Genomic DNA, 18,406 nt, shown 5'->3' with positions numbered 1-18,406 from the left:
AATAAAATGACCCTTTATTTTGGAAAAATTTTCCAAAATTGAATATAAAAACTCCTTACTTTAATGTATATCTATTAAATTGCCTTAAGATTTTGCATTTTAAAACCCCTTCTATCGAACTCACGTTATACATTAACATGATTACATAGTACATCCCCTGAGGAAATATACAAGAGAAAAGCTGGAATGCCCGGGGGGGTCACTACAACAAATCATTGCCTATCACGTGAGTTCAACAGAAGGTATTTAAAAAATCATAAACTTACAGAAGCACAAAGTTTAAGGGTGCCTAAATAAATTAACCTCAGGAGTTTTAATATTTCAAAAGTTTGCCATATGCCTATATACATGAGTAAGGGATTGGTGGAGTTGTCATTTCCAAATGTAAGAATTTTGGGGCTAGTAGACTTGGCTCAAAACCTGGCATCTCCTCGTTTTAATCATAAATTTTGTAGCCTAACTTCTATTCATATACATATTCTATTTATCCATGGGATTCCATCAAATTCCTTTGAGCCATGGAGGTACTCTAGGCAAGCACTAAAAGTCCCAAAAAAAAAAACGTGTTTCATAAGGCTCCCCTAGTCTAATTTTGGGCGCCAACGTATTCAAACATTCTGTGCAGCAAGATGGTCCGGGCTCGCTAAAACAAGAGACATTGCTTGTTGGAAGCTGGCTCCCCCTTTTGGTTGCGTGGATAGATCACATATGCCTCCAGCCTTTCGCTCCATTGCTCTCAAGAGGGCCTCAACGTATTGACTACTCCCTGTGCAGGTATGCGCTCTTTTGTCCTGCTAGTTTTTTGCATTTTTTTCTTGATTATGCTATTTATTTTATAAATTGTTTCTTTATGTTGATGGTGGTAAATGCTTGCAACTATTCTATAGACCACATGGTTTTGCTTCCTCTTGCTTTCCCTAAAGATGGTGTGTTTTCTAAAGTCAAGCTCATGATTCCGTTCAACATTTTTGAGTGAAGCACATATTCTATCGCTCAGAATTCAATTTCTGTACTTTTGAGATGTTTATGTTAGCTATTCTAAACTCCATATCAACATCTTTACTGTTTTTTTGTGCTGTTAGACACAATCTGGCTCTGTTTTTAGGTACACTCTTCATGATCAAAAAAGTTACTTCGTAGCTAGTTTGTTTGATTCAATACATTGTGATGTGGGCTTTTAAGTGGAATGTTGTTATTTTCTTGTCTTTTCTCAGGTTTAAGAAATCTATTCACACTTTTGAAAACAAGAGTCGATAGTTTCTCATTACGCAGAGTCGTTGCAAGCTTATCTACTTATATCAGACGTAAGTGCACTTACTCGCCTCTATATGTGTGTTTTATTTTTTATACATTTTTGAGTTTGTTGCTTTTATGGCATGATTTACTTGCATGTATAGAAAGTGATAATTATCCAAAACTAATTCAATTAAAAGGAGGTTTCTGTAGAAATCTATCTCTTCTAAACTAGTTATATGAGCAATCAAAAAGTGTTTCTCTTCTTTACTTGTAAAAGTAAGTAAATATGACCGATTATAAATAGAGTTCCACCATAAGATTTTTTTCACCCTACTTTTATTTGACTTTGATCCAAACTCTGGCACAGGCACGCAATTTTAGAACCTTTTTGTCACAACTTTTGACTTGATTTATTCTCAAAGTGAGATTGTTGGCTAATCTGTTGTTTTTGGCACATCAAAAATCATATAAAAGAAGGGTCGGCGTGGGCGCTTTTGGCATCTGCTAGTGCACTTGTCTTGAGAGCTTTGAGCCACAGTGTCATGTGCATATCTAGCCCTATGTGCATGTGGACAAGCTACACCTTCATCTTGGGCTTAGGATACCTTTGGAGACTGCTCTAACACCTTTGCGATCCTGTACGCATGCATGACCAGACTGTATTAGTTTTTTTTCCAACACAATCGGGGCCCGCTCAAGTGGGTGGAGCTGATTTTAGTTAGTTTGCATACCCTCTAATTGTTTTAGTTGGTACTCATGCCAAGATGGTTTTAGTTACTATGCATAGCCTCTGCTTGCACAAGACAGAATCGGTTGTTATACACAATTATGGACATTGGAGACTTTTGGTGGGATAGAGCATCGTTCAAAGATTTTTCCGTGCAATTTTTTAGAGCACTTTAAAGCTTTTCTAGTGCATTTTGTGCTTTCTAGAGTATTTTTAGAGTCACTCGTTATTATTAATAAGTGACTATTAAAGGTGGAAAATGATGATGCAGCAAGATGTTAGGCATAAGGCTATGGAGAGCGATTATCAAATGTATGAAGATGATGATGCAGTAGGATGCTAGGCGTATGGCTATGGAGAGTGACCGCGTTGCCCAACGTGTTGCATTAGAGAGAGAGCGTTCCGAAGCAAGATGGTCTAGCGACTACCTAGGAGAAACAACGACTCACAATGGAGGAAAAGCGTCTCGCCATGGAAGCAAAGCTAGAGGAAAAGCACAACAAATGCTTACAAGTAATGTCGGAAAGTCGTCACATTACGATCCGACATCGCTGAGTTATCTAGCAAAGAAGAATGGAGTGATAGAACTAGCGAACTCTCTAGTCACAGAGAAGTTGACGTTCAGTAAGTATATTGGTAAGATGGATGCAACAATAATTAAGTCATGGCTGCATCAATCTAATGCTTAAATTGCCACCACCAGAAAGAATAGTAAGAGTAAAGTACTCAGAGATACAATGCATTATCTGGAGATGCCATTAATTGGTATCATGCTTGGCAAAATGAGCAATAGGAAAAGCATGATGAACGGCGGCTCTCGAGAGACAAGCCACTGTCTTACAATTTCACTGACTTTTATGACCAACTTCAGACTCGTTGCTCGCCACCCCAATATAAACAATGGCTAAAAGAAGGATGAATATCCCTTAAGCAGAAAAGTACTCGTGTTATGTCTTTTTCTAACCATATATTGCAGCTAGCTACTCAACTTCCAATGTCACAAAAGAGCTGTCTTGATGCTTTTCTCTTCGGCTTGGACGAGTACATCGAGTACGATGTGCGGGCCTTGAACCGTTATGAGGGTCACACTAGAGAAAGAAATGAATCACAACAAAGGTAAGCCTAAGGAGGTCATGAAGAACTCTACTAGCATTCAACAAAACCAACAAAAACAGTAGAATGGTAAGAATGGTGGTAAGACCTCTTCTTCCTCTTGTCAATCTCGATTCTCCTTGCACTTCAAAGTCTTGGAACAATGCACAACACAAGATTATTATCACGTGACACATCTAACCCTATGTGTACGTGGACAAGCTACTTCATGACATGGGTTCAGTTCATTTCAGTCAGTCTAGAATAGGAAGTGATCTGGCACTTTTCTGATTCTGTTTGCAGAACATGCATGTCCAGACACTTAGAATAGATTCATATCCTTTGGTTGTACACAGCATGATCATTAGATTTCCATAAGAACCCATCAGGAGCATTTTTACAGTGCATAGACCTATTTTCCCTATTTTTGACATTTTTCACTTATTATTTTTAAGTGACTTTTGTTGGAAACTGGGTAGGGCAAATTCACTAAGCAAGTACATAAGAAAACCCTAGCGCTAGCATTTCTGGTAGAAGAGGTAGTAGGAACTCCGCGTTCAACAGACACCTTCTTAGCAAGACTCCCCACATCAGTAGAGCTAGCGTTTTTGCATTTGCAAGGACCTAGCGTTTTCATCCACAGGCAGCCTGGTGTTTTATGCACAGCAGATCAGCCCCGACAGCAATAAGACGGATCAAGAAGCCTAGCTTTTTGCATTTATAGGACAATCGGCAGTAGCTAGACAGTTTTTAGCCCTAGCGTTTTTGCATCAACATAGCCATCCAGTGTTTTGCAGAGAAGAGGTAGTAGGAACTCCGCGTTCAACAGACACCTTCTTAGCAAGACTCCCCACATCAGCAGAGCTAGCGTTTTTGCATGTGCAAGGACCTAGCGTTTTCATCCACAGGCAGCTTGGTGTTTTATGCACAACAGATCAGCCCCGACAGCAATAAGACGGATCAAGAAGCCTAGCTTTTTGCATTTGTAGGACAAGCGGTAGTAGCAGGACAGTTTTCAGCCCTATCGTTTTTGCATCAACATAGCCATCCAGTGTTTTGCAGATTCACCACGACGGAACACCAAGAAGCATCAGCGTTTTCAGTTTTCAGCACTCAGACATTGTAGTAGAAGTCCCAAAACTCGCAGATCTCACCTTCCCGCAGCAGGTCCTCACCGCACGGTCAGATCCAGCGTAGTTTGCAGATTCAGCCGGAAAAAGCGCAGATTTCAGCATCTGCATTTTGAGCACGTCGTCGTCGCATCGTCACCATCGACATCGTCACAGACATAGAGTCAGAATTCAGCAGATTAAGATTTGCAGATTTCAGCCATTAGCGTTTTCAAATTTCATCCCGTCTCGTCGTCATCCTCATCGTCGTCGACATCATCGGCAAGTCCAAAGCATTGTAGAGATTTGTGCAATCAATAGTAGACCGCTCTCGCCATAAAGAGTGGGGCCTTCGGAGGAGGGTTTGACAACATTCTGGTGTTGTATTCTTCTTTCTCTATCTCTCAGTCTCAACACCTTCATTCACAGTGTTTATCCACTTTGTTTGTCATCATTTGCACTCTCTCACTAAAGGAATGAAAGGCTCTCCCTTCCGTAAGTAAAAGGAATCGTTGAGCACAGTTCGGAGCACTCATCTTGCACGTGACACATCCAACCCTATGTGTCCGTGGACAAGCTACAGCATGACCAGGGTTCAGTTCAGTCAAGTCAGTCTAGAATAGGAAGTGATTTGGTACTTTTGTGAGTCTGTTCGCAGACCATGCATGACCAGACACTTAGATTAGATGCATATCCTCCGGTTGCACACAGCATGATCATCAGCATTCCCATCAGAATCCATCAGGGGAATTTTCTAGTGCATTAAACCTATTTTCCCTATTTTTGACATTTTTCACTTAATTTATTAAGTAGGTAGGGCAATTTTGCTTAGATAATATATAAGCAAACCAGAGTTAGCACTTTCTGGCAGAAGAGGCAGCAGGAGCATTGCTCAACAGGTCACTTCTCAGAAAGAACAAGAACCCTTCAACCTGGCATTTTTGGAGCCAAACACACCAACATTTTCTATCCAACAGCCTCAGCGTTTTCAACCCCCTTCATTTGCAGTTCCAGCCCCTTGCATTGGCGTTTTCAAACCAGCAATTTCAGCAAGAAAAGCCTTAACAGGTAGCGTTTTTCAGCCAGCCATACTAGCGTTTGTTCACCATCTTGGCAGTGTTTTCAGCAAGGGTTTACCGCAGTTTAAAGGACCAGCAAAGACAACGTTTTTGGCATACAAAGACATAGTAGTAGATCAGCCCCGACTTGATTCAACAGTATCGATTCGAAGCATTTAGTTTTCAGCCATAGAGTCGGTCTCGTTGTCCACATCGTCGACATCGACATAGTCCCATTAGATTTGCATCAGCCATTGTACCAGATTGTGCAATCAATAGTAGACCACTCTCGCCATCGAGAGTGGGACCCTTGGAGGAGGGTTTGACAACATCTCCGGTGTCGTATTCTCTTCTCTCTCGATCTCTCAGTCTCATGCACTTTCATTCACAGTGTCCATTCACTTTGTTTGTGATCACTTGCACTCTCTCATTAAAGAACGGAAGGCTCTCCCTTCCCTAAGAAAAGGGAACCTTGAGCACAGTTCGGAGGACTCATCTTGAGCAAAGTTCAACATTCATTCCACTGCACCTTACATTGGTATCAGAGCTTTGACAGTGTTCTGTATCACTCAAGGAAAGAACCACAGGAACCACTGAATTTTTTTTGCTGCTTGTGATCACACGGACCCAAGTTCTCTTGGGCGTGTCGATTCCTAATCGTGTTTTTGAAGAGTGACAGGAAACCCAAGAAAGAAGGGCTTGTCCAGCCTCCCCTTGTGCCTCTTTTCACTCATTGAGAGCGGACCGTGCACTTAACGGCCGGCCAATCGATGTGAGGTGGGAAAAAGCAACCTTGGTGTGAGCGCAAGGCCACCAAGGGGTGCGCCCGCGGAAAGGAGCAGAACTGGGGTGAAGAGAAGGTCCTTCTCTAACACAGATTGCAAGTGAAAGAAGAACCACAAGGACCTCAAGAACCCCAAGAACCAAGACCCCCAAGAACCCAAGTTCCTTGTGAACTTAAGAACCCAAGACCACAAGAACCTAAGACTTCAGTGGATGGTCATCACTCGAAGCGGAATGGATACTTCGCTTGGAAATGATGAGCATGAGAGAGGCGAAGAAGAATTTTCCCCATCATGTAAGGTGCAGCGGAATGAATGTTGAACTTTGCTCAAGATGAGTGCTCCGAACTGTGCTCAAGGGTTCCTTTTACTTACGGAAGGGAGAGCCTTCCGTTCCTTTAGTGAGAGAGTGCAATGGACACAAACAAAGTGAATGGACACTGTGAATGGAAGTGCATGAGACTGAGAGATAGAGAAGAGAATATGACACCAGAGACGTTGTAAAACCCTCCTCCGAAGGCCCCAATCTCTATGGCGAGAGCGGTCTACTTATGATTGCACAAATCTCTACAATGCTTGGACTTGCCGACGATGTCGACAACGACGAGACGGGCTGAAATCTGAAAATGCTAAGGGTTGAAATCTGCAAATCTTTATTTGCTGAATTCTGACTATGTCGATGGCGACGATGCGCTGAAAACGAAGATGCTGAAATCTGCGTCTTCCGGGCTGAAACTGTAAACTTCGATGTATCCCACCGTGCGGCGAGGAACTGCTGCGAGAAGGTGAGATCTGCGAGGTTTGGGACTTGATCTGCGGTGTCTAAAGGCTGAAAACTGAAAACGCTGGTCCTATGGCTGATTCTACCGCGATGATCTGCAAAAACGCCGAGGTTGATCTGCAAACGAAAAACGCTAGGGCTAAAAACTGACCTTGTGGGAAAATCTGCTAATGCTAGGGCTGATCTGCTGTCTACGATCACCGAGAATCTGCAAGTGCAAAAACGCAGGTTGATCTGGTGCAAAAACTCTAGGCCTTCTGTTGAGAGAAAACGCCAAAGTTGTCGCGGGGGTCGGTCTTGCTGAGAAGTTGCCTGTTGAGCAAGGTGCTTCTGCTGCCTCTTCTGCCAAAAAGTGCTAGCTCTGGTTTTGCTTGTATATTATCTTAGCAAAATTGCCCTACCTAGTTTCCAACAAAAGTCACTTAAAAATAATAAGTGAAAAATGTCAAAAATAGGGAAAATAGATCTATGCACTGTAAAAATGCTCCTGATGGGTGCCGATGGATTCTGATGGGAATGCTGATGATCATAATGTGTGCAACCAGAGGATATGCATCTACTCTAAGTGTCTAGACATGCACGGTCTGCGAACAGACTCAAAAAAGTGCCAAATCACTTCCTATTCTACACTAACTGAACTGAACTAAACTGAACCCTGATCATGCTGTAGCTTGTCCACGGACACATAGGGTTGGATGTGTCACGTGATATCCCCTCCTTTTCAAAGTGAGGTACTGGTACCGAACTGTATGGCATCGAGGGAGATCGCAAATAGCATCTAGAATCTGGAAAGGACTCTTCGCTGGCCCACTCTGACGTGTGGGTTGTGTGATACTTGAACTTCATAAAGGTCATCAACGCTTGCTTCTTTGGGCCGCGCCGAAAGCGACAAAGTCTTCTGTGGCTTCTTCAATGCTTCAACTTCGGCTAGAGTCATGCTTCTTCCTTCTTCAAGAATCTCCATGGTTGAAAATTCTTGAAACCACTTCCAACACAAAAACATGAACATACCTATTCCATGTAAAGTGACTGGAAAAAATCTAATCTTCTTAAAAGACTGTGCATGCAATGTAGATGAACATAGAGACGGAATGCCAAACCGTTTATCAAACACATGCAAACAATGAGGTCGAATCTTGTCGTGCTGATCTAAATCAATCAACTGTGGCAAAACACAATGAAAATGCCCATGCTTGGTGCTCATACTTTCATGTGCTCTTTCTACAACTGTGTCGTGCCAAGGAAGAGACAGGGATTGTGACTTCCTTGAATGCATACCTTTCAGCTTTTCATGAATAATCCACGTACATTCGTGCTCATTTATGAGTGAAACGTGCTCAACGTACAATATGTCATGCCTAGGAAAAAGGATCACATAAAGACGTTGGCCAAAATACAGGAAACGATCACGAATGAAACACTCGTACAATGCATGGTGACTAATCATGTGAACACATAATACTTCCTGTGAGGGTTCTTGAGACCTAAGCTCGAGAGCCAAGATCGGTTCTTCGTGATTGATTGAATCTGCAATGAGGTTAGCTTCACTAGAGAAAGTATCTACTAACACATCATCCTTGTGAACAATCACATCATCTTCATGCAAATCATCATGCTATTGAGAAATCACATCTTGATCATCATGCAAATCATCATGCTTGTGAGAAATCACATCGTGATCATCATGCTTGTCATTCAAATCATCATGTAAATCCTGTGTATCATGCTTTGGAGAAGACGAGACTAAGAGAGTCTCCTTTTCCTGATTCTGTGCAAATCATCATGCAAATCATCATGCTTGTGAGAAATCACATCGTGATCATCATGCTTGTCATTCAAATCATCATGTAAATCCTGTGTATCATGCTTTGGAGAAGACGAGACTAAGAGAGTCTCCTTTTCCTTGTATGGATTTGTGCCAGGCCATTAATGCCTGATAAAAGCCAGTCGTAGAAGTAATCATAAAACCCCAGTCGTGACAGTTCAGCCCGAGCAGCTGTTTGCAGCCCATAAATATGCTGCCAGGGTCACTCATTTGTAATCATCAAGCTCTGTACATTAGGCCAGGGTCGTGATCATCAGTAGGGTCCTTAGGGCCATTATGCATAGCATGTAGTTTTTTGTGTGGTGCTTTTCAGCTGTTGCTGAACCCCTTGCGTTTTCAGCCTTGGCATCATTTGGGGCCAGCCTCACATTGTCTGGAGCACTCTCTATTGCCCGAAGCCAGCAGATCGCAACATTTGGGACGTATCCGCATGTTATTGGCATTTCTGTACACTCTTAAGGTGCTGTTTTTTTTTTTTTTCAGCCTATTCAAAGGCTAAGTAACGGAGGATCCTTTGAAGGACTCTATCTGCAAGTTCTAGTACCGATCCGGGACCTAAGAGCACGCTGAATTATCTGTTTTATAGCAGATTTCAGCCCCTCGCATCTGTGTTTTTTGTACTGGCAGCCACCTATCTCTTGTGTTATTTGCTTCTTACCTCGGTATCCATTCTACGACTTTAGATCTCCAGCAAATTGAGACTGGCCAAATCGCTATCCACTTCTACGGCTTTAGATCTCCCGCTCAAGACCAAATCGATGAGTGGGGAGATTGAGACACACGAGTCTTCACCTTTCTTATGATGAACCTTTCGGATCGCATCATGAAGGAGGTGTCCTCTGAGGAGCATGCCATCCTTTATGGAGGCGGATCCTTGATCAGTTTGAGGAGAAATCCTTTGCCCGGTAGATCACACTTGAGCGGAAGCTCTACACCCTCCAGTTCAAAGATTTCAACTCTCTTGATGGGTTGACTTGCCGCATGCGAGAGCTATGGGATGACCTTGTCCAAGCCGGAGGCAACATGATCTCGGCGAGGATGGCAGGGTTACTGCTGTTCAAGCTTCCTTAAGACTTTGATCCCTACTTTCATAGCCTGCTCACATCTGGACACACTTCTTCCCACTTTGGGATGAGGTCCTCCCTTCCCTTTGACAGATCGAGGGGCACTCCGCTTTCAGAGCCGGAGGTGCCATTGATGCAGACGGGGCACTCATTGCTCATAAGGTGCGGAAGCGGTTTGTATGCTCAGGGTAGTCCACCTGTAGGCTAGATGCCAGATACACAGAGACACCTCCATTGTTGTGTATACATGTTTGCTAGCTATGCACACAAAGCAAACGTCTCTGTTACATTCTCTCCATAGCTCAACCATGTTTTCATTCATGATTTTTGAATGGTTTGAGCTTCAAACCTTGTTCTAGATGAAGAGTTGCTTGTGGAAAGAAGAAGCAAAAATCTTGCAGCACCTCTAGGGAGAATTTGTAGAAAGGTTGACCACATAGCCTGATTATCTATGTAGCTTCAACTCAGCATAAAGTTTTTTTAGCAGACAGTAAAATCACAGCAGTCTTGCGGCAAAGAGAGCATGCTCTCTTGGTCTATGGAGTTGTGAGCACTTTCAAGGTAAGACATTCTTCTATTTCTAAATGATTTCTTTCTCATGCATCTCCTCTTGCTCAAGAATGTTGTTGTTGTTTGCAACTTGCTTGTCAAATGAGCATGCCTACATGCACACACTCTTGCCCCCATGCATATGCGTGTGCAACACACACACAACATATACACTACTTCCTTGTTGCAAAATTTTGTATTTTTTTGTATTCTTACTTGTATTTTTGAGCAGTCGAGAGGATGGAAGCATACTAGTTGTAGCTTTCTTAGAAGGCGGAGGAAGTCCTAGATCCACCAGCAAAAGGGTGACGGGAGGTTACCCATCAGCAAAAAACTTAATTACCTCTACATTGGTGAGCAAAAGGGTATGTTGTTCGTGTTCACCAAGTCGATTCTAAAATGCTAAGAATTGCATTCATTTAAGAGTTGTGGCTTGAAATTTCGATTTTATAGCTTTCACTTTTTCTCTTATATGACTGTACTCTTTTGTAGATTCTCTAATGGTGGTATTTATATCTAAACAAGTTTTTTGTGCAGTACCATCCACAACTGGGTCACACACTTAGATTGTCAGTTAAATGGCATCGTTCTTCAAAATCCAGGTTATAAATGATGATAATGATGAAGATCTTGGTCTTGTAAGACTAAAAGTTGATAAAGGTGAGCCCACTTTTGCGGAGGTTCGTGAGCAAATTGAGGGAGATAAGATTGTGGCTGGATGCTTTGACTTCATTGAGGAGAACTATATTTTAAAGAAACGATAAGAAGAGCGATGGACACTCAGCAATAAGGTTCAAGTTCGCATCAAAAGGAGTGTTGAAATCACTCAAGAGACGACTACTTCAAATAAGCGCAAATGCTTAGGTGACATTGCTGAAGAGAAAGAGGATTGCCCAAGAGATCTCACTACCAAACTTGCAAGCATATTACTAAGTGCAACCGTTCATGAGCATTGGAAACATGAATGCACTAGAATAAGAGGAAAACTGAAAGAATTGAAGGTCTCAAGGGATGACAGGTTTGAACTCCATAGTGAAGACTTCAATGGGCAACCCCAAGTACGAATTTGGTGTTATGAATGCGGATGTTTGTATGGGAAAGGTTCAGTTGAAGGAAAGCATGCTGCTTATAATTGTCTTTCTAATTTCATGAGGAAGTAGAAGAGCATTGATGCTGGTTGATTATGTTCATAAGAATGGCACTAGATTCCAGATCGAATGGAACGGGTGGCCTCTTTCAGCCAAAATGAAGGATGGAGATGTTTTGGGCATGCATGATCAGGACTTTTACACAATGGAAAGAAGCTTGTCAATGCTCTCGATAAGCCAAAGCAGCAGCTAGCTCTTGGTGATCTCTGGATAACCTTGAATCATGTCACCATTGTGTATGATTCTTTTCCTGTTGACAAGCATATGCTTAAGGAAGTGGATATCAAGCGAGAGGATCGTCAAAATTGGGCAGCAGCTCAAAGAATATGTAGCAGAAAAGTGCAACAGTGTTTGGGAAAGCTAGCAAACAGTGGCCAACATAGGCGAGAGCGTAGTATGATAGGGACACATGCCTATCTTGGAATTGCTGGAGACTACATTGACATCTTTTTATCTCCTCACCTGAACTTGGGAGAGAGAGTCCATTTAGCAGCCAAAGTGGATTTTTTCTTCCAAATTTGGAGATCTTGGATACAACATCATCCAAAATATACATTCTCAACAAATTTTATCAGTAAAGAGACATTTTTGGATGTACAAGTCTCATGCCACTTTGCGGTTTGCTTATCAAATATTTAAGAGACTTTCACTCAAACTTCAGGTGTCCTCTGCATCTCACCGGCTCAGATGCAGCTGAAATATTCTTCAGCAAAGTTGGGAGCAGGGTTGGGTAAGAGCGTACTTACGACTTGATGGACATGATACATACGATAGGAATCTTGAATGGGCTTGCACATTTTGAATGCAAAGATGATGGTGTGGCATTCACAAGAGCTCACAAGAAGCAAGAGCACATATGGAGGGAGTTAAATCTCATAGAAGGCATGCAAGAGGCAAACTTAGGTGATTACACATGCGTTTCAACCGATGAAAAGGTCATTGCTGCTTTACAAAGAGGATTGGAAAGTGCCCATAAACTTTTCGCTCACTTGCACGTGAGGCCAAAAGGAAAAGAAGACCAAAAGTGGTGGTTCCAGCCTTGGTCAACTAGAGTGTTTGATGCATATGCAAACTCAAATTTGCAAGACTCGGACACAGATGAAGAATATCCTACTTCCATGGATCTTGAAGTATTTCCAGATGAAGATGCTGCTACAAGTGAGGTCAGGCATATTATTGACTCCGTTCTAGATGAGGAAGAAGAGATAAGTCTTGTTGTTGAAGTCGAAGACAACAAATTTCTATTCAAGTCTACACTAGTGAGTCAGCTCAATAGCAACCCAACACTCTCTAAAGGAAGACTTACAAGAGTACGACAAGGAGTGTACTATGCCAAAGAAGAAGAAAGGAATCATGCAAGGACGGGTGAAAACTTATTTGGTATTGGTTCTGATTGTGCCGTGTTCTTTCAAGAACAGACCATGTATGGGAAGGTGACAAGGTCAGGCTGCAAGCCAAGAACCTCCGGAGGCAAGAAGAAATTTGAAAGCAAATGGTACTTGGGACGAGTTCAAAAGATGAGGAGAATGGTTGGTGGTGCATGTGTGGAATACAAGAGAGGATTCAGCCTTTTGGATAGACCTTCGGGGGTTGAGGTTCAGCTCGGATGGTATCAAAAAACTAAAGGGACTAGGTGCTTTACATATGACTTGACAGATTTGGATATGGTGAGCATTGATTGCATTATTGCACTTGCAAACCTTACATATGATTCCGGAAACAACAAATATGAACTTGATGAGAATGATTGGAAGGTCTTCAATGATTTTGTGAGAGACCACTAGGGATAGGTAAGGTGTGCTTTACTGTTTTCTTGGTTGGTGAGCTTTAGTATATGTAATTGTTAAAATTCCCATGTCTATGATCTGATTTTTGCTCTATCATTTGCAGGAGTTTGAGTCATAAGGAGGAGCTGATTGACCTACTTTTTGCTCCATTACATGTTGGAATGGATTGATATAGAGTCATTCAAAGCTATGCTTTTATATATGTCTATCTGCACCATTTCAATGTGCTTTTTGATCGCAATTTATCTCATATGATTTTGGAGCGCGTTTTTTCTAGGATATGCGTGACATGGCTGTGGTGAAGAAGCTCTCGGATGTTTCCATCTGATGCTAATTGAGCTAGCTCTTGGATGTTCCCATCTTGTATGCAAGTTGCTCAAAAGTTCTTGATATGGATGCTGATGAGCTTGATGCAGATGCGCTTCCGTTTGTGAAGAAGTGGAGCTGGGGGCAATGAAAACCATGGAGCTCTGTTTCGGAGGAAAGGATTTACCAGTGAATAGCAAAATTAGCTTCTTTATCTCGAGTACTTAGTGCAGCATGTAGTCGTTTGGAGTGCGTTTTTTCTAGGATATGTACGACATGGCTGTGGTGAAGAAGCTCTCGGACATTTTCAGCAGATGCTATTTGACCAACTCTCGGATGTTTCCATCTTTGATGCAAGTTGTTTAAAAGTTCTTGATATGGATGCTGATGAGCTTGATGTAGATGCGTTTGGCCTAAACTTCGTTTGTGAAGAAGTGGAGCTGGAGCAGTGAAAATGGTGGACTCTGTTTCGGAGGAAAGGATTTACCAGCATGTAGTCAATTGGAGCGCGTGTTTTCTAGGTTATGCGCGACATGGCTATGGTGAAGAAGCTCTTGGCTATTATCTATGGGCCTAGTGGCAAAGATCTACAGATTGGGCTTTATGAATGGTCTCTTTCAATGCAATCGTCTTTTTGCCTTGATATTTCTATCTCAACTCCACGCAACCAGGTCCATGGTTGCTTCTGTCACTGTGAACGTTTCTTCCTCCTTTTATTCTTCTTCTGGAGCTAATCCTTCTCTGTCTGGTATCTTTTATTCTTGTTCTGGAGCTCTCCTTCTCTTGCTTTAGCATCATTATAGAAGATACAAGTAAAGTTCTTCATAGAGTAATACACGCGATTACATACTTTATAGGTGATTTTCTTGTGCTGGTGCTTTTCAAGGAAACTTTAGTGTTGGATTTAATGAGGCTCTTTCTCTAGCCTAGAGAATGTCATCCCACACAAACATATGCACGTGCTTTTGCATGTGTGCTGTGTGTTCATGCTTTTGAATGTGCGTGTTTTAGATGGGGTGTATGGGTGGGCAGAATGAGGAGGATAGGCCTAGCAAAGGCCAGCCAATGGACTGTTTTGGCTTGGATTGCAGGAACATGACTTGCTTGACGTTGCTTTGGTTGACTTGTATGCCATATGTGGCATCCTAGAAAAGCACAAGGAGTGATTCATGAGGTTTCAATTTGGAATAGTCGTCTCACTTGGAGCATGTTGATTACAGATTATGCTTAAAATAGCTGTGGCAACAAGCTCTAATCAGCTCTAGGTGCGTCATGAGCTTCCAATATGGAATAGTCTCACTTGGAGTGTGTTCATTACAGATTATGCTCAAAATAGCTGTGGCAAGCAAGCTCTAAAAAACTCTAAGTTGTCGGTATATGCAAAGTGAAGGCATTTCTTCTGTCACCTATCCTTTCTGTGCACCTTGAATCCTTGTTGCATGGCATGAGACATTGCCGTTGGCAAGATTGGGTCATAGTCAATTGAATTGTACTACACATTATGAAGAGGACTACACTCTTGTATGAAACATCATCTCTTTGAACATGTTGATTGCATGGTATATCCCACATGAATTTGGCAGCAAGCTTTTGGTGGATGTTTTCAGCAATTGGGAAGTCAATGCCTGCAAGAGGGTCACATGGTTGAGAGAAATACTCGACATGAGATTCCTAGTTAGGGGGCTGTTACAAAGACATGTCCACGAGATTCCTAGTTAGGGGGCTGTTATAGAGACATGTCTTGCATTGGCAATGGTTTGGGTCGACATGTACGACAAATATGATGTCTTTGCATAAGCTGGAAAAGTTCCTGACAACTTTCTTGATTGCCAGGGATGCTGTCTCTTGGAACATGCTGTTGATTGCAAGATTTTTCCAAAATTTGGAGCGCATATTTTCTAGGATATGTGCAACATTGTTGTGGTAAAGAAGCTCTAAATTGTTTCCACCTCCTTTCACCAGTCATGTTGCTACATATGCATGCACCTTGAAGGCCTTTGACATATATAACATCATGAAATTGCTAGTTATGGGTTATCGTAGAACCATGTCTAGCTTGGTGCTACCTTGGTTGACATGTATCCCAAATGGCACGTCCTCTATAAAGCAAAACACATTCTTGATGAGCTTCCTATCTAGGATGTCATTACTTGGGAGCGCATTGATAAAAACTATGCCCACAAAGTTGTGGCGAAGCAAGCTTTACTTGTTTTCACTAGATACAAAGCGAGGTTTCTTGCTAAACTAAGCATCTTGGAATGTACTTATAAGGATGTGCTGAACAAGGGTTGGTTGAGCAAAAGCAGTTCCCCCATAGCAATTACTTTTGCTAGTGTGCTCAATGGATGTAGTCACTAGGGTTTAGTGGATGATGGCCAAATCCTTTTTGATAGCATCAAGCAACATCATGGCAACATATTGGATGAGCACTACGCTTGCATGGTTGATCTTTTTGAGCATGCTATCGCATATATGTGCAGCTTGAAGGAATGTGGCAATGTGCCTTATTGGAAGATATGCCACTATCTTAACTTTTTTGGTCTATTAGATCAACCTCTTGCATTTGCTAAATATCAAATTTCATCTCTCTCTCTCTCTCTCTCTCTCTCTCTCTCTCTCTCTCTCTCTAAGGACTTCCATCTCTGAAGCTTGACAAACTAGTAATGCTCCCAGAGAAAAAACTTTAGCTCCACTCATCATTTTAACACAACTTGAACCAAGTGGAAGTGCAATGGCGATGTGGTCACATTTTGAAATCTGTGGACTTGTTCTTAAACTTTCCTGGGATCTTTCTTCTTTTTTGATTGTTATGAGGTGTGGTTTTTTTAATATATTGTCCTTGCTTGGCCTTTATGATTGCTTAGTCAAAGTCAACCTAGCAGACGCATGCAAAAAAGTAGGCCAATGGTTGCAAAATCAACTAGTCATCTAGGTAGTACAAGTATAGCAAGCTTTATGTACATAATTTTGCTTATGGAGAAGGAATGCTAGCTCTAATGATTCACCAAACTGATGTAAGTGTAGTGCACTTAAGTTTATGTGCATGTTTCCACATTTATGAGTGTAGTGCCATTGTAATAATCGTCGGCAAAAAGCTTGTGTAAACCTTGTACTTCCACCAAAAGACATACAAAAGAATCCCTAAAAGACCAAGCTAACCACAACACAACACAACATTCTTGTCACTATGTGTTCGTATTACAACTATGTAATTACAAAGCAATTTTCAAAAGCTCTTGACAAAAGTCTTAACATGATCATTTGGATCAATATTTTTAAAGCTTTTAGATTTGAATGTGGATAATGTGTCATAAAGGTTTTTGTTATTATGTTTTGTGACCCTTTCAAATGCATTTTAAGAAAAAAAGTAACTCTTAATGAAGAAAAGTTATTATTTCATCTCACAAAAAATATAGGTACAATTAGGGATATGTAATTTTATATGAAATTTACAGAGGGGTATAAGAGAATGAGGATTTTTTGGTACATAGGGGTTTTTAATAGGGGTCTGAAACGCACGTGATATAGGAATGTTACACTAAGTGACCTCCCCGAGCTGGAATGCAAGAAAGTACTAAGAGGAAAATTTAATACTTCACTTCCACTCAACTCCTTGTGTTATGTCGAAGTAGTAACTAGGGAAAGAGTCACACCCAAAACAACAGAAAGATCATTGGAGTAACGTCCTTGGTAGGGGGGAGGTGGTATGCGATACCACGCTCCCTGGTCTAGATCACACAGCAGAGGCAAGAAATAGTCGTCATCGTCACGGGCAGTCATACAGATAAGACCCCCCGAGGACACGATCTTCACCTCAAAAAACTTGCAGCAAGGCACCTTGACATCAATCTGAACAAAATCCTGTAAAAGGTCAAGAGGTGCACGTGCAACTTCTACCCAGTCGACAGAAAATCCATCGGTGTGCGGTTGCAGCTCCCACACTGCAAACCCCTCCGGAATGTCACAAATGCCTTCGATACGATACTGAGCTAGAGCTACAAACACCCGACCCCTGTACCTGAATAGGGTGTTCCCATGCAGATATAATCCAAACCTGTCTCTTCTGTGGGTCACTGGAAATCCTTTCCCACCCACCTGGCTGCACTCATCCAACACCACATTGTAAGCAAGAAGAGCACCTCGCCTGTGCGAAGTACAAGAAGTCGGCACGCACCAACTCCATTGCACCACCAATCTTAGCATCGTCCGAGCTAGAGCAGGGCCTTCCTGCCTTCCAAGTCGCAACACAGGAGTCGTAAATCTGAAGATCCCCAGGAAGATCATCTAGAGATGTACGTCGAGGCGTTAAGAACACGCGGTAGCTGTGTTCATGAGCAGGCCGGGCCTGCAAGTAGATGCTGCCCAAGCCAAAGTCTTCGTCAGCATAATTGAAAGCCTCCGTGTGGTTGAGGGGTGGAGGCAGAATGGTATGGGCGCCAGTGGCAGGGTTGAGCACCAGCAGGTAATGAGCTGAGTGGTCATAATGACCGAAAGGGTCGAGACCATCAGGGCCCAGAGGGCGAAAATTATGCACATCTCCTGAGTAGCCATCATCCAAGGCTTGAAACAGTGCACGGTGATGAACAGACTCAAAGGGGCTGCATACGAAGCAAATGAGGCCACTGTCATGATCCTGAGATGCCACGGCATGGAAATCGTCAAAGGTCAAGGGGTCACCCGGTCTTCCCTGTTGACAACGAGGGGGAAAAAGGGCCCGCCCAAGGCTGCGAGAGCTTTTGAAGAGGCCACTCTCAGCAAGGATGCAAGGGAGTACCAGGTGTGCGAACGAGAGTCGAACGCAACTAGCTCGCGCGCAAAAAAAGGCCTACTTTCAACAAGTCTGGCCATCACTAACCATGTCTCATGGGCGTGCCTTGCAGACCAAGCTTTAGCGAGCATTCGCGAGCTCACCACAGACTTCCAGAGCTTACACACGCTCCGC

General features: G+C 42.4%; 1 protein-coding gene and 1 long non-coding RNA gene across 2 annotated transcripts; one reads left to right on the top strand and one right to left on the bottom strand.

Annotated features, from left to right (window-relative positions):
- The first annotated feature begins 562 nt into the window (after positions 1-562).
- On the top strand, positions 563-14,165 carry LOC147423686 (uncharacterized). Its single transcript, XR_015186642.1, has 3 exons — positions 563-774; positions 1,215-1,304; positions 13,262-14,165. It is a non-coding gene; the product is annotated as an uncharacterized LOC147423686 (long non-coding RNA).
- A 2,710-nt stretch (positions 14,166-16,875) lies between these two features.
- On the bottom strand, positions 16,876-17,761 carry LOC147423685 (uncharacterized). The gene has a single exon (XM_086501823.1). It carries the CDS (start codon positions 17,746-17,748, stop codon positions 17,083-17,085), a length of 666 nt encoding a protein of 221 aa, XP_086357949.1. The 5' UTR covers positions 17,749-17,761; the 3' UTR covers positions 16,876-17,082.
- Positions 17,762-18,406: the final 645 nt, after the last annotated feature.

The sequence above is a fragment of the Adiantum capillus-veneris genome, chromosome 26 (assembly GCF_014529385.1).
Source record: "Adiantum capillus-veneris isolate H3 chromosome 26, ASM1452938v2, whole genome shotgun sequence".
Lineage (NCBI taxonomy): Eukaryota > Viridiplantae > Streptophyta > Polypodiopsida > Polypodiales > Pteridaceae > Adiantum > Adiantum capillus-veneris.
This window is presented reverse-complemented; position numbering and strand designations above follow the sequence as displayed.

Bases quoted from the DNA above. Each gene is read 5' to 3' on its own strand.
- LOC147423685 (XM_086501823.1), bottom strand. From the start codon at position 17,748: ATGATCTTCCTGGGGATCTTCAGATTTACGACTCCTGTGTTGCGACTT.